The following is a 22,249-nucleotide window of genomic DNA, read 5'->3' as shown; positions in this document are numbered from 1 at the left end:
ATTGTCAGAGTTTTCTTTAAGAGAGCTTTTAAGGAAAGTCTCTTGAATATTTTTTTTTTGTAGCATGTAGAAGTTCTACTAAACTCTACTGAGTTTTAAAAGCGTCTTGAATGGCTTCTTCTCCATCAGCCTGTAAAAGGAACAAATATATTTAATTTTCTCTTTACTTCCAAGCAATTAATTAGCAGAATTCTCACATTTTATTTAATCGCACCTTCAGCTGCATCTCCCCAGAGAAATGCCAGCGATTTACCGCCACTGAACTATTTAAAAGGCAATAACAGTCGGATTCCTTTGTAGACCCAGACTTTCAGGAAGCATTTCACTCACAGTTTCCCACCAAAAGCCGCATGCACTTGAAGGGCGTGTGAATTGGCTTTTCACCCTGCCAATCCCCTCTACCAGGAAAAATAAAACATATATAGTACAGCATAGCTTCTGGCAACTATTTATGGTATTTATTTTCCTCTCGGTCTGCTGCTGCCTGGCTGCCGGCTAATTCAGCAAGAACGCCCACTGACCACTTGCATTTAATCTTTGTTGCAATCCAAACAGCTGGATAACTGACGATTGGAGCACTTGCAGCCGGCTCTGTGGCCACGGCTACCGGGAGCGGATGGTTGTCTGTGCCGAGGAGTCGAACGCCATCAAAACGAGGGTAAGTACAAGACTTTGGGAGTAACCGAAAAAAACCCACTTTAAGTGTTACTGATTTTGCATGCGGAATAAAGGGGGCCGAACCCAACACATTATTGCCATGTTTTCTCACACTTTCCTCTCACTCTGCCGCTTCCTGTCTCTCTTCCTCCAACAGGTTGCAGATATCATGTGCCGCACACCGAAACCGCCAACACAAGAGACCTGCATTATCGAGGAGTGTCCGCATTGGGAGGTCGAGGACTGGACCGGTGTAAGTACTTTACTTACAGACCCACCCACCGTTTCCCAACAAGTCGTGTAATAATCATGCACTTTCTGTGCTGCAGCCAGAAAAGTAAAAAAAAAATAAAGAAAACAAGACTAAAGTGGGTACTACCAGACTGGCAGACAAAGACGTTGCAAGTTGCACGATGCACGTTGACGAGGCCATGTCTGGGCCCTTTGTGTGTACTTATCTAAATGTCTGGGTTGCTGCTGCTGCTGAATTGAATGCCCCTGGCAGTGGTCATGGGTATAGTCCCTATACTATCCTCTTTGAGTCTAAAGTCTAGACTCTAGAGGGTCCTAAAAAAAATGCACAAAGCAGTAAGGGCATAAGGAAATCTTAGAATTGAATTAAATGTAGAGGTTGTATATAGTATTAGGATAACTAAGTTACCCTTTAAAGTTGGGAATCGGGATAACTTAGCAACTTTAAAACATAGCATGTTTATAAAGAATACAATTATTATTTTTAATATATATATCAGGTTTCTCCTTGTTGTGTGAAATCCAAAAAATATACTATTTTCCCTTTCAGTAAAAATTAAATGAGACTTTTAAAGATATTTTTATTTTTTTAACCACAACTGAGCATCTAAAATTCGAATAACCTGAACGTGTTAGGTTTTTTATGCATTTCTAGTTACTTTGCTTGGTGGCTCGTAATAAGCTGCTAGCCGCTAGACGGCATTGAGACTGAGACGTCGACTGTAGTTGCAACAGAGGGGGCTGGTGAGAGTCTCACTTTCTCCCCCTTCCATCCAAAATGGTGGTCATACAACTTAATCAACTCGGTGGCAACGTCGTCGACGGCATTTGTGCCTAAGTTCGTCTGGCCGCAATTTCCCGCACCACCTGAACTCCTTTCCCGGCAACAGCACTTCCCTTTGGTGGTTGTGCTGTTCATTTAAACTGCAACTTTATTAATGGCACCCCCAAACCCTCTGCATATCACAAATTGTACATGTGGGTGTTGGGTGGTGTTTGTTTGTGCGGGGACTTAAGACGCCTGCTTTGGGGGGTGTCAAGTTTATGTGTTGCTTAATTGAATTGTCTTAAGTTTTTCCGTCTGGCTGTTACTTAATGTTTTGGGGGTGGCTTAAACGACTCTTTTTTAATGTCCAAGATTAGGGTTAACATTGAAGTGGCTTTAAGAAAAATAAGGAAAAAGTTATGAACAAGTTTAATTAATTCTTTTAGCCCGTTCTCACGTTCGACGCTTTTAAATTTTTCAAAATAATTGAAAAGTAGTTGTTTTTTGCTTTTTCCAAAAAATAAGTAGAAACTACTTAATGCCAGTTAATTATCTGTTTAATGAACTTTTCGAATATAATAATCCTTAGTTTCCATACTTTTTGTTTGCAAACTTTTTGTATGAAAAGGAAGCAGAAAAAACCTTTCAACAGAACCATCTCCGTTTTAAATAAATTCCCATAATGCTTATGAGATGAAATGCAAAATGAAAAAGTGAAAGTCTGTCCAGAGAAAGAGCCTATTAAAAAACAACGTTAACGTTTATGTCCATTAATAAAATATATGCCACAAAATTAAGCGCCATTAAAGCGGAGAGTGGAAGTGCTGGAGTGGGATTTGTGCAAATAAACAATGGGAATGGAGCTGAGGACGTTACACATACGCCCCGTGGCACAGCAAAATGCAAACAATATGAGAATTTTCATTTGTATGCGTGAGCGCGTACACGATGGGGTTCAATGTGTGAGGGTGTGTGTGTCTGTCCGTCTGTGTGTGAAAGCTTGTGGAGTCACTGGGGTTTTGCCTTTTTTTTAGCCACATTACTTGAAACATTTGTAAAGAAGTCTCAGTTTGATGGGGAACTTTGTCAATCTACCCTTAAATAGGGTATGAAACTTCTATGTATTTAAATTAAGTAGTTCGTTAATGTAATTATTCATCAATCAAAATAGTTATAAAATCATAGAAGAAAATAAGAGTATTTAAACCTCGGTTTTGTCGAAAAAAATCTTGGTTTTCTTTCCCGTTTTATGGTTCATCTATTGTGAAAATAAATGCGTTTTTTATTGAATTAATTTATAATGCTTACGGATATTTTAACTCTGCCACTTAGTGCTCGGTTTCCTGCGGCCAGGGAATTCAGATGCGAGGTGTGGAATGCAAATCGACGGACGGCAGCCTGAGTGCCAAGTGTGATCCACTCACCAAGCCCGGCAGCGTTCAACAGTGCTCCACTGGCATCCATTGCGGAGGAGGAGGCGGATTACAGAGCAAGTCCGGTGGCACCATCATCGTGGGCAGCAGTCGGTCACAGAACGAGGTAGTAGGATATGCAATTTTTCCATTCCAATTGCAATTTCAACTTCATTTTCCGATTCAGCGGTCAGACCGGCAGATGGACAGCTCCGACATGGATGACGAGGACGATGACGAGGATATGGACGATGAGGCCGAAGACGTTGATGACTTGGAATCGGGTCAGGACACCGATGACGGCGAGGGCGTGTCCTACTCCGATCAGCCCTTGCGCTATGCCCACCACACCCAGAGCAGGTTGCACCACGATGACCAGGATGAGCCACGAACGATGCGGCTCATGGGCGGAAATTCGAACAGTAATTACAATAGAGGAGGATCTGTTGTACCCTCTCTGGATCCCACGTAAGTAGAAAGTGTAAAAAGTGACAACTGATATCTGAATCTGAGCCACAGCCTTACTTTGTTAGGTTTTGATGCATATCGATGGAGAATTCGTCCCCATTCGGGCCAATTCGTCCCCACATGCAGTTTTCTTAATTTTTGAAGGGGGCACCCCAGAAATTTTGACAAAAAAACTAAAAAATATTTTGTTATCAGGTTTTGGTGCAGATCAATGGAGAATCGATATACAAATCGTTTAAGGTATTCCCCTCAAGAATCGGAATAAAATTGGCCAATATACAGCCGTCGCTGGGGGCAAATTCGTCCCCACATGCAGTTTTCATAATTTTTGAAGAGAAATTTTGAAAAAAAAACTAAAAACCATTTTGTCATCAGGTTTTGATGCATATCGATTGAGAATTGATCTACAAATCGTTTAAGGTATTCCGCTCAAGAATCGGATACAAATTGGCCAAGATACAGTCATCGCTGAGGGCCAATTCGTCCCCGTATGCAGTTTTCTTAATTTTTGAAAGGGGCAGCCCAGAAATTTTGAAAAAAAAACTAAAAAATATTTTGTTGTCAGGTTTTGATGCAGATTGATGGAGAATCGATACACAAATCGTTTAAGGTATTCCGTTAAAAAATCAGATGTCGGTTGGCCAAGATATAGCCATCGCAATGGCACATATGTGTCCAACCCATGCTTTCCAGAATTCACAAATAAAAAATTTAGTTCTTTAGACCTTCAGTTTTACCTTTAATTAGGTTGTCCTTCAACTTTAGTTTCCAAGCTACTTTGTTTTTCTTCTGCATAAGGGATTAAGGGAAAATCCCTTATAGCTTCTCGTATATTTCAATAATTATTGTCAGGGCCTAATTGATGTCACGCCTCTGTGTAGTTAGGCGTGTCCCCTGAGACTTGAGAAACGAGGCTTTTTCTATCTTGATGATAGGCTGGTACATCTCCTCCGACTCCGGCATATTCAACTTTGTCTCGACTTATCTTGGCCCAAAGCCGGCACTTGACATATTTCAACTTCGGTGAGGCGGCGTGCCACTCCACTTGACTTGGCTCGAGTACTTGGCCAACACATCACTAACGCCACTAACACCACATGCCACACTCTGTGACGCATCATAATGTCCTTGAGCGGTGTCGACACCTAAAATTAAGGCTATTAGACAAACGCACACTTACATTCTGCTCGCAGGATAGCCAAGTATCGACTTGGAGATGGAGTAGATTGTAAGTACAGTGAAGTGCGCCTAATGACAATTAAAGTGGTGCTTTGACGTGTCCACTACGTTGTTATTGGAAAACGATAAATAACGCAAAAGAAAAAAAAAAGTTGCCCCGATAAGCTGTCCCTAGGTATACACACTTTAATTAGCCAGCGTCCTCGCGAAACAAACGAAATGAATCTAAATGAAATCATTAGAGCAGAGTGGCCAAATCCAAGGGCTTTTATCGGATAATTGGTGCATGGGGAATACTTACACCAAACAATAAATTACTGCCCAATCCACTTGGCCGAAGGGGAAATTGGGACCTGGACAAATGTTGGGCATTTCCTTACATCGTGTATTTAAAGATCCCTGATATTAAGTGGACATGGAATGAAAGCTAATCCCATAATCGTAAAATACACAGGAAGTCATTTAGGTATTTGTTTTGTAATCTAAGAGAAATTCTAATGGGCGTTGTTATAACTTAGAACAAATCTTAAATTCTATCTTAAAAATAACCAATAACTTTTTGGCCAATTTCTCGAGCAACGACCTAAGCCTAAGCCGAAGGAGAAAAAAAGGATATCTCACGGACTTAATGGACCTTTGACCGAATACCAACAAACTGCCTCCTCTTTTTATTTCTCTAAAATGGCATCCAAGTTATCTTTTCTTTACATTTTTCTCTCGATGGCTCTGTTGTTGCCCGATGCCCACTAAACTGAAACTATTCGAGCCTGGCGCCGCCATAAAGTCGCGCCTTGACGCCGCCACCAAAACCTTGGCCTCCGATGCCGATGCGGCAACAATATACTAGTAAAGGCCATGTTAAGAGAGATTGGCAAATGGCAGTACGCCAGCCAGCCAGCCAGGCAGGCACATGGCAAGAACACAATACACACAACAAAGAAAACAAGTAATAATAAAGGAGAGGAGATACTAGACAAGCAACAACTTCCGCGGGAGGAGAGTAAACAAAGTTGTGAACACGCGCCTGGCCTACGCGGCGAATGAGCAACGCAACGCACTGGTTATGAAATCAGCTGCCAAAATAAAAGCCCGCGAAATGTGCTGACCTACTTTGGAAGCCGGGCTAAGATGTTTGCGGCCATTTGGCGCCGCTTTAATGCCACTCTCACATCTACGATTTGACTACAAATCAATAAAGAGTAGAACTGGCCTGGCCAGCAGCCGCGTTTTAGCTGCGGCCACCACTCCACTTCAGTGTTCTGTCAACCCGCCCATAAAAGCCACTTCAGGCCACAAAACAATGACTGGGTGTTAAATTCCCCTAATATAGTTACACAGAGAAACATTGGATAGCTTTTAAAAAAGATGCAAAAGTTGATTTTTTTTAAAGAAACTGACCGAATTGAATTAGAAACCATAATTTTTAGCTCAGAAGGGAAATAAAGCTTTAGAATTTATTTGTCAGGTCTTTATAGCCCCTTTAGTTTTTTGTCTGTGTCCGAATAACACAGTTTGTAGGCCATGAGAGGACATTTACTCCAGTGACCACCAACGTTTCATTCGCATAGCATACTTTTTTGCGCTGGACACCCGTAGGAGAAGGTCGTTGCGGGGAAGGGTCAATAAATGTGTGTCCTGGCATCGAATGAAATGCAATGTGTAAAACGTGGTAAGCTCTATTGTTGCATGGAATTTGTTTAGCTCTTTGCGAAGGGGAGGGGCTTGTGAGTGAACTCGAGTGCAGGGCCATGGGTTTTGCGTTGGCACACGTTTTAGTTGATTCGATTCCGTGTGTGTGTGTGTGCTAGGATGTGTGCAAAGGCACGGTCCTTTGTTTGTCCTTTGATGAGTGGCGGACATGTGAATGCTTCGGTTGTCAGGCGTAAAATTTGATAAATGTTTTTCTAGCTAAATGGGAGTACTCTTATCAAGGCAGTTTGGTTTCTAAAGGATATTCCTTCAAAAGGGAACTATATTTCACAAGTATTTTCTGGAAACTCTTTATTCCTTTGAATTTTTCTGAGATTTAATATCCCTATAACTCTTTTTTTTTATTTGTAGTTATATCAAGGACACGGAGTGGTCGCCTTGCAGTGTCACTTGCGGCGAGGGCATTCGGCGAAGGGTCTACAAGTGTAAGATATATCTGGAGTACTCCAGGACGGTGGCCACCGTGAATGACAGCCTCTGCGAGGGATCCAAGCCTCACGACGATGTGGAGCGCTGTGAGGAGGATCCCTGTGTGCTTCCCTCCCATGGATTCGACGACCAGTACCCCAGGGACTCAATAAAGGTGGGAGTTTCCGAGCCGGGTAAGACCTACGTGTGGCGGGAGCAGGGCTACACCTCCTGCAGCGCCTCCTGTCTGGGCGGCGTAGAAGAGTTGATCATCAACTGCGTGCGGGAGGATAATGGCCGGGTAGTCTCACCATTCCTCTGTGCCCCTGAATCCAAGCCAGAGGCTAGGGTTCGCACCTGCAACGATCGTCCCTGTCCGCCAAGGTGGAACTATTCCGACTACACGCCCTGCTCCAAGAGCTGCGGCATCGGCATCAAGACCCGAGAGGTCCAGTGCATCCATGAGGTTACTCGCGGTGGGGAGAACACAATGGTGGTGCCCAACAGCATGTGCCCCCAGCCTCCACCCGCCGACCGGCAATACTGCAATGTCCTGGACTGTCCTGTGCGTTGGGAGGTGGGCGAGTGGTCCAAGTGCTCGCACACCTGCGGCTATGGCTTCAAGGACCGCAAGGTCGAGTGCAAACAGATCATGGCCCAGGAGCACAAGATCGAGAGGCCGGAATCAATGTGTCCCAGTGCCAAGCCAACGGACAAAAAGCCGTGCAACGTAAAGCCCTGTCCGCCAGAGGATCCCAAGCCAGTCATCCAAATCAACAATTCCACGCACATTCAACACGATCCCAAGAAGACTAAGATTACCCTTAAAGTTGGAGGAGCCGGTATAGTGTTCTTTGGCACCCAAGTGAAAATCAAGTGTCCGGTGAAGCGATACAATCGCACCAAAATCAAGTGGAGCAAGGACCACAAGCCCCTGCAACGTTCCCGTAAGTTCAAGGTGTCCAAGAAGGGTGCCCTGCGCATCCTCGACATCACGTTCCGCGACGCCGGAGTCTACTCCTGTCACGCCGGACTCAGTTCGGCGGAGATTGCCATCGAGGTGAAGGCCAAGCCGGGCCAGCAGGCCGAGGACTTGGAGCGCCAGGAGGCAGGTGGGTATTCATTCGGTAGTGTTCCAAACGCCGCTTGTCTAACCAAACTTTTCTTCATACTCGTCTTTTTCTCAGATCGCTTGGTGCGTGAACGAAGTGGCACGGATGCACTCACTTCCGCGGACATGACGTCGGTGGGCGGGCCAGGAGCTGCTGCTGGAACCGATTGGCCTGCTAATGGGTAAGTAACAGACTTTCTACCTTGTGACCTTCGGGGAAAAGTTTGAAGCAGGACCAGAGTGGGCGGGTTGCGTGTGAGGAGGCGGGTCTAGTGTTCCTGCCTCGTGTTTGGAAATACATTTTGGTCAGTTAGCCAGACCAAAATCTACTTTGTGTGGTAGGTTTGTAATATGTACTCCAAGGTAGCAAAGAAAATATTAAAGCAATTGCATTTGCTTGAGAAAAATTTATTTATTGAAGTCCTTCCCATTAGTTACTTGCAAAGAGAAAAAACATTGAGATTTTCTTTATTTATCCTTTGCATCCCAGCAATTGCCCATTTTATCTTGGCCATTTTGCATTTTTCTTGGACTACAGCAGCCACTTTAGCCACATCCTTCATCTAAACTAATCTTTGACTCAACTCTCCTTTTGCAGTCGTTTATTCCGGACACTCCCAAGTCCTTGTAGTTTGCAAACGCCATTTTCCGTCCAGTTATTACAGTTTTGCTTTTTCCTAAAGCAATGGAGTCTAGTTATATTCCCTTTTTATATTTCTAAAGTAAATTCTTGAGATAGCTATAAGAAAAAAAGAATATATATAATCATTATAAAAAGTTGAGGTAGTCTTCAATTATATAAGTCATTGAGTCATCTTGCATGTGTCTAAATAAGTACCAGGTATCAAATAGTCTATATCTGATTACTTCCGCTTTAAAATAGCTCTCCCGTATACAATATTCACGCCTTGAGTGCCACAGTTAAGAAGCAACCGCTTAGTGCCTGTGCAGCCACTTGTACTTTTCTCCTGACTTGTCTTTATCATGAGCTGTCCTTTCCGTTCGACTCATTGCAGTCGTCTTTTTCTTTCCTTGGTTCTGCACCTTGCTTCCTTGGCCTACCCGGCGTATGCGTGTTATCGTCACTTCGCGCCGTCGGAGTGTTACATCCGGCCCACCGTTACAGCCCACCTTTCCGGCGCTTCCTTGTGTTTGTATTTGCTCATCCTTTGCATTAAAGTTTTATGCGCTTAAACACAAAAATAGCAAAAAAAAGGGGGCCGGGAAAGCGCAAGTTAAGAAAACAAAACAAACTCTAAGTAAATTTCATGGATACTTACTTGACTTACCTCTTGTTACATCCACCCACATTCAGGGCATAACCGCTAACAAAAGTTTGCCATGACAGTTTATGTTCACTGAACACTTTCTGAAGGATACAAGGATGTCTTTAGAGTACTGACTCCCTAATAGTATGCACAGTTCTTTTTGGGCCAATTAAGGGCATTCAGCATTCGATTATCCTTGCTGCCAACCAGACTCTATTTATTTTGGAGTTGAGAGCCCTTAAATGTTTCCTGGCTGGCTGGCTTGACTGCCGCGTACCCTTCTGTAAAGCTCTAGAACATTTAAGTCTATTGAGCACCTGCCCCCCATACAAATGCATCCAACAAATCCTCCCTCGTGCCACAAACCCCTGCCACAACAAACCCCTTTTTCCCAAAAATTGCATATTTAGGCAGACGTGTGTGCGGTTTATTTCGCAATTTAGGTTACGTGTTTGGGTTGTGACTAGAAGCTTAACATGCCAAAAATTACAGAGATACCGGCATATATAGATGTTCTAAATATATGTATACACAAATGTGTGTGTAAGGACAATTGCATATGTTTGCGATCGCGTTGCACTCCCCTACCCTGTTCCTCTTGCCACTTGCCACACTCCACCTGCTTAACGCAAATGGTTAAAAGCAAACAGCCAACAGCAAAATGCATTTTGGCAAAGCCACAAGCTCTTCAACCAACTTTCCCGCTTTCCCCCATTCACCGCCCCTCGGAAAAACACACGAATATGCGGCGATATTTTTGGTTTCCGAATGCATCATCAGTGTTGTCGTTGGTCACGCAAAGTGTAACACAACTTTTGGCAATTTATATCTAAAAACAAAATACCAAAATGTATTTCAAAGCTGGATCGAGGGGCTTTCCTATGTTTGTTTATTCAAAATTTCAATGTGGTCCATCATATTTTTTTAATCGATGAAAATTCAAAGATGAATTTTGTCAGTGGGCTTAAAAATACATATGCGAATATTCGTAGAGGGCGGAGGATATTAAAAACTGAGAGGATTTGTGGCTCTAACAGGTACAAATATTAAATAATTTTCAAAGTTTTATGTATGGCACATCATCACAAATATAAATCATCCGTTTTAAAGAGTGGTTACTTCTTTTATATAAAAATAAATTGGAGAGAGCAGTAGCAGGTTCATAAATTTTTCAATTTGAAGTAGGCAGAAAGTTTATTTGAAATTTCTTGACAGCTTACTCATAAATAATAATTTGGAGTAACAGAAAGGTGAGGGAGTAACCTAAAGTTGGAAAACTAAAGACTCTTTGAATTTATCAAGGAAAATTATTAATTATTAGTTATATAATTGAATTATTCCTTAAGCCAGATTTGTAAGCTTTTGTTAAATTGTACCTTATTTTCATCAATATTTTTTGCCTCTACAAAATCCATTTAAAGTTTTCTTGAAAGGCTTCGAACTTTTAAACTGATTTTGTTCAGTCAACTGACGATGGGCTGCCAATGAGGCTGCAATATGCATGAGCAGGCTCGAAATGCGATTTCATATTGCAGTTGGTTCAAAGGCAAGACAAACAGGCCAACAGCTCTCCCCTCTCGAAGAGTGCAAGAATGTAACACGCTCACAAAACCAGAATTTGTTATGGGCCAAGGTGGCGTTCGGTCCGAGAAGGGCACCTCCGACCTCAGAAATGCCACTCGACTTGCCAGTGCGGGAGCCTGGGGATCTGCACTTGACATTTTTGCCAGGAGCGGAACCGAACAGGCTTTCTGTTACTGGCCAGGTCCAGGCCTAGCCTTAGATGTTTGTTTTTAATGTTTTCCTCCCACACACATCCAGCATATAGTATGTATATTTTTCTTTGCAATTTTTGCAGGTCTACGAATCAGCAGCAGGGCACCCGTCGCCGGCAGCAGTCGGAGCGTTTGCAGAACGGCAGGGAGCGGGAGCGAAGCCGGAGACCCAAGTCCGACGGAATCCAACATGCGGACAGCAGCATTATGGAGGACGATGTGAGTTGTTGGTTTGGGGGCACGGTTATGATTGTTTCACTCGATCAACGTCATTCCGGGCTTTACATTTTAAATATGCTCCGGAAACGTGCGAATGTCTTGGTCCGATGTTGTCCTTTCGCAGTTTACACAATTTCATTGTGTATTAGATTTGTGGTTTTCGTTGCTCCCTTTGGATATATGTATATGTGCACTTCTTTTTTATATAGGAGCTCTCCTTGCTGTGTCAACATCTACGTAATTTGATAGTTTTCCACATGGCTTTCCCTATTTCTTTCGGGTTGCTCCATATCAGCAGAATAAATATCTGTGCAAACAGTTGGCAGTTTAGATTTGTATCTTCCCCCCCCCACCCCCCTTTACTCACTCGCCACCCACTACTAGCCCTGGCTCTGTCGACTGGCCAAACATATAATGGGCCTTGGAATGAAATTACGTATACGTAGTGTGGCCAGCGAGAGAGAGAAGACGAGCACAGCTAAGCCGAACGGAGTAGAGTGGAAATAAACCAACAAGATTTTACAATTCCTTTCCCTTCGAAAACAACAATAGATGAGGCATCTGCACAGGCCGACCGAATGTCTGTTCCTCCATTGTCCTTGGCTTAGGCTGGGGATGTAATAAGGATACGAATCCTGCACATTGGTAGCCCGGGGCCAATACTACCTGGCCAAATTGTTGTTTGCCTTGCAAACGATTCTGGGTGTTGTGTTTCTTTTTTTTCTTTTTCCCTTTTTTTTGGGTCAAATCCATTGCGGTTGGCCCGTAGTCCAGTTGAAAATTGGCAGGCCAAAAATTAGCGTAAATGCCTTGATTGAGTTTGAACTGAATGGAAGAAGAAATTGTGTTCCTCGAAATGGAATTTTGATTGTAAAAAGAGGCATTTCTTAATAAGAGATCCAAAAGCGAAAAAGAGAAGAAAGAAAAACTATTCGAAAGCCTGTTCTATAAATAAGTTTTAATTAGATATTCAAATTAAAACCCAATCTCATACTCTTCAATGCTATACATCACACTCATATCTTAAATCGGAATAACCATAACTTAAAGCCCAAACATATTGCTAATAAATAACGTCATACTTAATAACTATTTTCCCCCATATTTCTTCTGCAATCCGCCATTCGATCGCGTCTGTATCTGTATCTGTGAAATATCCTGGCATCCTCCTGTGTGTGTGTTTATGTATCTACAGCATTCGCAATTAGTGCAATCGCAGGACAGAATCCCACAGCCAGCGAGCGCCAGTAGCGGCAGCAGTCGCACCAGAGCCCTCCTGGCGATGCCATATTTCCAGGCACTGCTCAGCAATCTCCAGGTGAGAAGCATCCTTTATGCATCCTTCGGTACTCGTTCGATTTCATCCATTTTGTTCTACATTTGCTGTGTTGCCGTTTTTATTGTTCCCTCATAGCAAAACATACATTCTGTTTGCAATTGTTTATTCGTTTTTTTTCGGTTTCAATTTATTCATTTCTTACTTTGTTGGCCTCGCCGAAAATGAAAAAAATATTGCTCGTACTACGATTCACTGATTTCAATCCTTTTCGGTTTGTTTTATTTTCATTAATTTTCCTGGAGGAGGTACTCCAGACACTCGTACCATCCACGAACTTTGCGTTGCATGCGTGTAATTAGTGCACTTCAAGTGGGCGGATACGGGGGCGTGTGCGTTGCAAATTGCCAAAGTGCTGCATATAAATTGCACACCGTGAGCGTATTTGTCTTCAGTCTGATTGGGCCTTTGCAATTTGTCAAACGGCAGTGCCAAAATCCGAGGAAACTGCCAAGCTGGGCGCCTTGTTTCGAGACTTCTTCGGCTTTATTGTTTGAATTTGGTTTCATGCATGTCTCCTTGTTTAATTTGATTGTTTTGTTTGCGGTGGCTTACTTCAATTTGTTGGCATTTAATTCGTTTAATAGAATCAGAGCTTTTAGTTTCAGAAATCAAAATATTTATGTTTTATTACTGCATGATAATACCACTTTCGTCCACTATTGACATTGATTTACCAACACAATCTATGTCTTTCTTTTCAAATAATTTTCTTTTTTGGGGGCCCACTGAAATGCTTATACGTATATACCTTCAACACCAAACAACATAAACATAATACCGAAATGAGATACAATTTTGAACTCAAATATACGAAAATGTAGGTAAAACTTTTCAATAAATAATACAAAATATACCTCCATCCATTATACTTTAAACACTTTTCACTTACCTCTCGGCAGGAGAAAATAAAGAGCGTAACAAGTTTTCCCGATGCACTCTCAGCAGCCTCAGCCCCCCCGGGCTACGAAAATAATGATAAAGCCGAATATTTAATTAAAAATATTGCATTAAAAATTGGCCTTATTTTCCAACTTATAGCCGCTGTCGGGTAACTTTTTATGCGCCTGCCGTCAAAGACATTTTCTGCTGCATTTTGTGCATTGTGAAATGAGCAAACAATTGGCATAATGGGTAAAAAGAAGCTTCGGTTCAGCCCCCCTCCAACTTTACAAAGTGGAGGCATACTCCCAAAAAAAAAATTGCAAAAAAAGGCTGCATGCTGCCAAGTGAAAAGCTGGAAAATTGGCAGAGAACGCACAAAGCAAATATTTTTCGCAAACAAAAATATGAGCATCAAAATTTTGCCTGCTTCTATTTGGAACTTTTTTGTATCAGCTTGGCATGATATACACTCTTTAAATTATTCATAAAAATATCATATTGTTGCTATTAATTGAGCAGTGAAAATAAACAATTTACCAGGATTGTACACTAAATTACTAAAACAGTGACCTAAATTTCTATCAACTGGTTTTCTTTATGCGGCAATTAACTTATGCAAATACTTTTAAAAATTCTATAACAAAGCCCAAATAAACACAAAAATAAATGATTTAATTAAATCACAGTTTTACAAATATTTAATAATAATTGCAAATAAACACTTTCTATTCTGTGGAGTTTTTATTGATTTGTTTTGAAAAGGGTCTTAAAATCCCTGACACATGAATAAATATAATTATTTATTTAAAAATACCATTATTTATAGTCCCTTGGGTTTTAAGCCTTTAGAATATTTTTTTAATGTTTAATTGTACAATTTTTTTACAACTTAGATGAACGCATGTGGTTTTTGATATCATTTATCATTATTGCTTACATGCATGATAGAACTCATTTTGAAAATAAAACAAATTTTACCTTAATACTTGTATGTAAATTCCAAAATATTGGTTACTAATTAATAGCAGGATTAGTGTTGTTTTGATAATGTTCGATATGCCGGCTGGGTAAGTGCCGTACTCGTCGTGAAAGTTTCCAGCTTTACTCTCATATATATATGTATAAAATTGTATGCGAAAATAAACAAATTCAAACAATTTGTTTTTTCCATTTACCTAATTTATTAATTGAAAAGTTTTCTCCGGTACTCACTAACTTTGCCTATCTTACTTTTCGCCACATAAAAGTTATGTAAATAATGGCAAACAACCAATTTTGGCTTGGGAAATAAGCTTTCAGTCAACGTCATATCCGCCATTTCACCTGACGACAGACATTTTCCGCGGCTATATGTACTCGTGTGTTTTTGGCAGACTTTTACAGGGGCCGGGTGGTTTTTTAGCCAAAATTTATAATGCAATAGAAAATAAATTAAACCATTGAGACAGGCAGAGTGATGGAACATGGAAAAAGTTAAGCCTTTTGAAAGAGTTTACGGCGGAAAGGGATAAGCTACATAAAATTAAAGTCTAGGTAGGGAATATAATAGTTATATTAAAAGTTAGAAATTAAAAAAGGGGATCACGTAATGGAAAGCAGGCGTATATGTGATTTAATAATTACTCATACGCCCCATAGTTTTTTTCTTTTGGAAATCGGAGACATTTTTTGGGTTTAATTGATTTTAATTCCCAAAATATGTTTTGGCTTCAAGACTTTTATTCATTGTGTTCATGCATTCTGGAATATTTTATCCGGCAAACAATCCTTTAAAAATGCAAAGAAAATAAAATAGGGAGAAAATTGTCTAAAAAAAAAATAATATTACCACATAAACCGACTGAAAGTTCAGTTTGCTGGTAAAGTTGAGTAGACGCTCGCATCGCCGTATGCAGATTAGGCAAAAATAATTTATGATGCCCAGCCAGGCGAGTGGCAGGATCCAGATCCTGCAGACTGCTGGTCCAAACCAAACGGAACCGACAACTTTATGTGCAGTTGTACGGATGTTGCGGGGATTTTGGGGCTTTTGTCTCTCTTTCTATTTTTTTTTTGGGTGGGTTTAACAGCGACACTTTCAAGCGGCATTTATCAGAGCTAGTTACCGGAAAATTGTATCTGCATACATATATTTGCAGACTAATACAAATCAAGAAAAAAGGCAAAGCGATTATAACTAATTTTGTGACAATTTACGTTGAAAATTTCAGTGGTGAACCGCTAAAAATATGCACTGGTTTTAAAGCCCACCCACAAGTAAATACGCCATTTGTCAGATTCTGCCATTTATATGGCATTTATAATTGTATTCGGGTGACAATAAAACCGTTTGGGTTGAAAGTTTGCGGCACATTGATTAACTCTTTGTGGCCTCCTCGGTCTCTTTCTTTTTTCGCTTCGCTTCTCATAATAATAATTTATTATAATTGTTAAAACTTTAACATATTTGCATTTAATTCTCTGCCTGCAAAACTATATTAAAGTTGAACATTATAAATGTGGGAAATGGCAATTGTTTTTAGTTGCAATTGCAGAAATGCAGCCTAAAAAGTTGGCCAGCTGTTTAATTGAAATATTTATGAGTTAATAAATTGATTGACTGTCGAGTTATAAGCTTATATAACATAATTTTAACTGGCTGTAAAGCTTAGAAAAAATATTCTGTTTACTGACTAATTAAAAGAATGATAAGCCCATAATTTAAGTCCATCATCGCAGCACTTAATCCAACTGGCCATGTCACTCACTTTCCTTTGAAAGAGTTTTCCATTTTATTGGCCCATAAACGTCAATTTTATTCAATAATTCTGTCTTTTATAGACCGGGCATCCGCTTCCATGCCATTCTGTGAATGCAAATCCTGGCCATTTCAAGTTTAATTGCATTGTTGCCTGTGGAATTCAGATTCACATTCAGTTTCCTTAAGCTTCTCATTAACAGATGTGTTTATAAAGCCAATATTCCACCATTTTCAAGTACATCCTCCTGAGCTGCCACCTGAATGATTTTATTGATTAGGTTTTTGAATACAAATTATTGCCTTGGAACTCTCATTAGCATATCATAACCATCCTTCGGGTTAGCTCATCTCGGGTTGGCTTATATGGGTTTGCCTGGCTTTGTCCTGGGCATTCCTAATTAGCTAAGTAAGTGCAGGCCGGCCTCGTCCTTGGTTGGCCACAATTTATGACCCGACATTTGGCCTATTAATTATATAACGCTAACACCACTCCAAGCCCCACTTCAGTCCCCATTTTTTCAGTTTGTTCCTCGGAAACATCAAATTTGGTGGGATTTGGTTTGGATTTGGTTTGAATTTGTTTGGCCCCAGACGCGCCAAAGCGCGTTAATAAATTTCCCCAGGACCTGGAGTCTGAGTGCATCCAGCGCCCAAGCCTCGGCCCCCTTTTCGTTACCACATATTCGTCATGTCGGACGTAAATGATTTAAAACAAGCGAAACGGTCTAGCATTTGCTGGCTTTTAATTTTGATTGCAACTATTTATTAATGGCAAGCTGCAGGATGCTGGCAGCAGGATGCAGCATGAAGGATGCAGGATTCAGATGCCGTTGCAGTTGCAGATGCCTCGGAGGCATTTTAGCCTCGCTCCACTTAAACTCCATACCATATTCTGCAATTTCGCTGCATTTGTTTCATTTCCCGCCCTGGTTGCTCTTATTTTTATTTATTTGCAAGTGCCGCATATAACGCATTGCATTTAAACTTAAATTAAATGAAATGACATACATTCCAGCTTGGTGCAATTTCGTTTGGGTTGTCGGTTTGGTTTGCCAGGGTTCTCGGTTCGGTTTGGTTAGGGTCCTGTCTCCGGCAGGACTCAGTTTCCGCCTGTCAGGCGTGAGAATTTAACGATGTGCCCGGCTTTGTGAATCGACTAAAGTTGCTAATGAGTCTGTAATGAACATGTATTGAATGCAGTTAAGTCAGACAAAATGGGGATGGCTGGAAGTTGATGAAACTTTAGCTTAATTAACAGAATAAGTCAGAGGTGGTATAAACCATTCCCCCAAACTATCTTTTTCATCTTTAAGGAAGAGAGTCCAATATCAAACACAACTAATGATAAATAAACTAAGCTTCCGATGCTTCCCTTTGACCAAGATTATTCCAATTACATGCTGGCACCAACATACATTACTGAAATTGGCACAACAACGCTCTAATCCAATCGACTACGAACCCATTCTGTATAATGAACCCAAAAGCCTGCATACATATGTTGGGGTTGAATGCCCCTGATCCGTAAAGACTTCTGCTAACGCAGCAAGTGGAAAATGTGGCCGTAAATGTATCGGGAGTAAACTTCCGGGCTTCCGGGCCAGCAACAAACCGAATTGCCATTAAATTTTGAAACAATAATCTGTGAACTTTGTTGGGCCGAAAATGAGGGCAAGAACTTTGGGCTAATTACAGTTGCAAAGGCGGAATGCATTCAAGAGGGAAAGAGCTTGTCCTGCCCCCACCGATGTCCTGGTGCTTTTTGGCCAAAATGCTGCAATATTGACAAGAGCCAAGCAAAAAGGGGGAACGATTCCGATTCCGATTGCGGTGACAACAATAAAAGGCATTGGGGGCGTTGTCTGTGGAGGCGTCATTGTCATTGACGCTCGGCTCTCGGTCTTCCTCTCGCTTGTTGGCCAACAAATGAGAATGAGGGGGGCCGGGGGAAGAGAAAGGAGGTTGCACATAAAAGCGCAGCAGATTCTGCCAACAGCAACAACAATGGCAACGCCAAACAACAGCAGCAACATCAGAGGCAACAACAACAGAAACTATGCAAGCGCATTTGTCGGTTTCAAGTGGCACTTGGGAAATCATCTTTGTGTGCCTCCGACTCGTCCCAACCCCCCAGCCACCCGGCCCAATCTTGGCACACGCCTCACCCCCTCAATCGTTGCAGGAGCCAAAAACAAATCTACTGCGGCATCGGCTCTGGGCAGCTGTAAATGCAAACGACCAGAGAAATGACGTTGACGTTGGAAAGACCATGGTGTTTGACAATAAGTTCCCCAACTGGGTGTGGGTTGACCCAGGGCAAAGGACAATTTTTCGATTATAGGTCGAAGATGTTCCCATACACGAAGTTATGAGACTCTACCATATTCCACAGCTTAAATTTACAATGCGAGAAGTTCAAAGATTATTTGCACGGTATATTGTTTGCAAAATGAAGAAAATTTCCAAGGAATAAGGAATATGTCTATGATGTGAAATACTATATATGTATATCTGGTCTTGAAGTTCCTATTCTTTCCTATTTGAAAACTTTGTAAATCATAGATATTTCTCTGGCGAACTAATCCCAAAATGGTCACACAAAACGACTTGTCGGAACGATAGAGAATTTTTCGAAACGAAATACCAACGCCTGCATTTGGTAGTCAAATTTTTGGGAGTCGCCGAAAAGGGGAAATTAGGGAACGGATATCGGGTTGCGGTAGGATAGGATAGGAGCTGGGTTACGTCGAGGCCGCAGGTTCCATGACTAATCGGGTTTCGCAGTTTCGTAGTCAGTCAACGTGAAGCAATTGATGAGGGTAATTCAAGTGTGCATGCATGAAACATCCCACCTATTCCACCTAATTTCGCCACCCCGCCGATGGCACACATTCATCCATACTAACACATACAGGGCAGCAGATCGATGGTCGTTACGAAAGCGGAAACGGAAACGCGACGGCCGTTGAGCAGCAAAGTTTAGCCTGGCATATCGAACAACAAACAGCAACTTCTGACTATTTTTAGAGAGGGGGAATTCAAATGCGATTTGAATCCAATGGCAAAGTTAACCCTTCTTTCGCCCATTCAGTTCCTCTGGCCGCTGCAGCGCTTCAAGGATTCCAATGGCCAACACATGCTCCACGAAGAGGCTCTCAAGTACGGCATGGATCTGGAGCCCAAGCACTACGAACAGGACGAGCCGATGGGCGCCCGGACCAAAGAGCTCCACACCGAAGCGGGCCCTATACGGACGGACACAGATTCTGAAACGAAAGGACATCCTGAGGACATCCCGCCTCACATGCCACACGCGCGGTGGGAAACTGCAGCAGTTACCACGACAACGCCGATTCCAAGCTTGGAGAGCGATGGTTTCATCTACAAATGGCAGCTTGGTGAATGGTCCAAGTGCTCTCAGGAATGCGGAGCAGCTGGCAGTGGTTTGCAGGTAAGTGAAGTGCAAGTTGTAGGAAGGATATACTCTGATTAATAGGGATCGATTAAGCGCAATCAGTCCCTTGCTAGGAATACATATATGTAGCTGCAAAGAATCATTGCCAATATATTTAGAAATCAATATATATTTTAAAGGACTAATATCCTTTTTAATAGCTACACTCCACAAGCACTAAAGGACCATTCTTAGCACTAGCTCACTTCCTTCCAGTTTCCGATTATTAAATATTTATTTCTAGCCATTTTTGGGGATCAAAACCTTTGGTGTTTTGCTGCCTTTTTGCATCCAAGAGCAGGGAAAGCGACATAAAATAGAAAGAGAAATGTGACCCAAGGCAGAAGGCGACATTTATGCAATAATTAGCCAAATGCACAGGCCTCTCTGGGCTTTCTTTTTGTCCTGCCTCAGTGGCTCCAAAAAATCAGGAACACGATTAAATATTTTAGCAGTCAAAGGCGCCGGCCCTCAGTCTTAATGCTGCTTATTTTATGTTTCGTTGGGAAAAAACAAAGGAAATTTCATTTTTCTTTCTTTTTTTATTCCCCAGCGGCGTTCGTTGAGCTGCCATCGAGAGGCAAAGTCCAAAGATTCCAGTAGCGCCAGTGGCGCCAGCAACTCCACCAGCTCCAGTAGCAACAGCGGCAAAGGATTCGATGTCGTGGATAATTCAGAGTGCACCGCCCACGGCCTGGAGATGCCCGACACGTTCCAGAGCTGCGGCAACGAAGCCTGTCCGCAGTGGACCAAGGGCGAGTGGTCGCTGTGCCACCAGTCCCGTTGCCACGGCAGGAACACGGCCGTGCAACGCCGCGAGGTGGCATGTCGCTACGAGAACGGGACAGCGGGCAGTGCCTGCGATGAGTACGAGAAACCTCCGATGCGACAGGACTGCTACAACGAGCGCTGCAAGGGCGTGTGGCGCGTGGAGCCCTGGTCCAAGGTAGGTGTCCCCAAGGGGTCGTGTTCCGTGCTTCGTGCTGAATATTAATCTGTCCCTTTTTTTTGCCTTTTCCAGTGCAATGCTCCGTGTGGCCGCCAGGGCATCAAGTATCGCATCCTACAGTGCGTCTGGTACGGCAGTCGTCGTCCGGCGGGCAATGTTTGCAAGCACCAGCCTCGTCCGGCAGTCATGAAGGTCTGCAAGAGTCCGCCATGCCAGGCCAAGTGTGAGTTATAGTGCTACGATTTAGTCCTACAAAACAAAAAGGATAATTTTCTAATTTATTTTAGTGTCATCATCGTCGGCTTCCTCGCAACACTGTCGCGACTCATCTCGCTATTGCCGGAATGCCCGTGCCATGGGCTTGTGTCGCCTGCATCGGTACAAGGAGAAGTGCTGCGGATCCTGCCAGCAGCAGCCCAATCAATATATATTCCATTAGCTCCGCTGCGGCCTGCCAACAGAGCGAGCAATTTACGAATTCTGCAAGCAATTACTCTAAGTACCGTAAATCTAAATACTATAGCAAGATATAAAGTTAAACTTATCCATATGTACGTTTACCAGCTACTACCCCTACTACACAAACACGATTCCAGTTTGAGTTTGTATTGAATCGAGAGAACATTTAGTTAGAATTATACACTTGGTATATCCAATTCAAAATTTGTTAAACAAAAATGATTAATTTATTTAAAGCCCCCTAAAAGTAACAAACCTGAACAATGTAACATGGCATTTGCAACTAAAAATAAGCATAAATAATGTTAGATTTGCACTCGACAGGTTCCCTCAAACAAATAATTTGCCAATCAAGGAAATTAAATGATTTGATTGGGTGAGCAGGTCGATGGCAGAAGCTTTGCTTTAAGCAATTAAAAAATTTAAATATTAACGACTCGACGTGCTAAAAAATAGCAGATGTGAGCGGTGCACTGTGGGGATTAGGTTAAATTTCACTATTCAACAAAATATTCATGTGCAGTCCAAGTCAAGAAAATAAAGAAATATTGGATGGGCGCTACAAGAAACAATGAAATGTTTAGACAAAGATATACGACATAAAGAATGATTATTGCTGATTCACGCGGCCCACAAAAAGTAGTTGAAATGTTTTAGCAAATATCTCTAACTAGCATTAAACGTAAATTAATCAGCCAACATCACTAAGCCCCAGACCTTGCCTTGACTTTTTAAGAGCAGCAGGATGACAACAAAAATTTCGCACTGTTACCTATTGTGAACTTAAAAACAAAAAATGTAAATATAGAAAAATGGAGACAGTCGTCCTGTCACTATCGATATGCACCTTTAACTAATGCATCGTCAATTTGCGTCACTGTTCTTTGGTTCTGCATTTATCAATTCGCAACTATGGATATTGTAAATAAATCGAATTCGAATCCAAATCAGCAACTCATTTGAAGGCTTACCTTGTAATTTAAAAGAAAAAAACGATAAACTATACGGTATATATGCGTATTTGTAATTAGTTTTTTATGAAGAGATTGTTTTATAAATATTAACATAAATCTATAAAAGTAAAAAAAAAAAAAGGCGGCGCACTAGCTGCGAACTATAGTTTAAATATATACATTAAAACCAAATCATGGCATAAATACAGTGAATGTTAAAGCGTCAATAAAAGTGTAAGCTGTTAAGT

The 22,249-nt window shown here is 41.8% G+C and overlaps 1 protein-coding gene across 5 annotated transcripts in view; it reads left to right on the top strand.

The window, feature by feature from the left end:
- Positions 1-21,827, top strand: part of LOC6498297 (protein madd-4) — a 51,369-nt gene extending 29,542 nt beyond the window's left edge. For 2 of the 5 annotated variants that reach the window (XM_044716641.1, XM_001962449.4), the window contains exons 9-20: positions 556-658; positions 815-910; positions 3,008-3,214; positions 3,275-3,555; positions 6,796-7,964; positions 8,040-8,145; positions 11,090-11,225; positions 12,421-12,543; positions 19,278-19,637; positions 20,194-20,586; positions 20,662-20,812; positions 20,877-21,827. In XM_044716641.1, coding sequence (XP_044572576.1) covers positions 556-658; positions 815-910; positions 3,008-3,214; positions 3,275-3,555; positions 6,796-7,964; positions 8,040-8,145; positions 11,090-11,225; positions 12,421-12,543; positions 19,278-19,637; positions 20,194-20,586; positions 20,662-20,812; positions 20,877-21,028 — 3,277 coding nt within the window. In that variant the 3' untranslated portion in view covers positions 21,029-21,827. The remainder of the gene's footprint in view (positions 1-555; positions 659-814; positions 911-3,007; positions 3,215-3,274; positions 3,556-6,795; positions 7,965-8,039; positions 8,146-11,089; positions 11,226-12,420; positions 12,544-19,277; positions 19,638-20,193; positions 20,587-20,661; positions 20,813-20,876) is intronic. The other 3 variants (XM_014906564.3, XM_044716642.1, XM_014906565.3) reach the window with 3 other exon arrangements.
- Positions 21,828-22,249: the final 422 nt, after the last annotated feature.

This window comes from Drosophila ananassae, chromosome 3R, assembly GCF_017639315.1.
Source record: "Drosophila ananassae strain 14024-0371.13 chromosome 3R, ASM1763931v2, whole genome shotgun sequence".
Classification (NCBI taxonomy): domain Eukaryota; kingdom Metazoa; phylum Arthropoda; class Insecta; order Diptera; family Drosophilidae; genus Drosophila; species Drosophila ananassae.
This window is presented reverse-complemented; position numbering and strand designations above follow the sequence as displayed.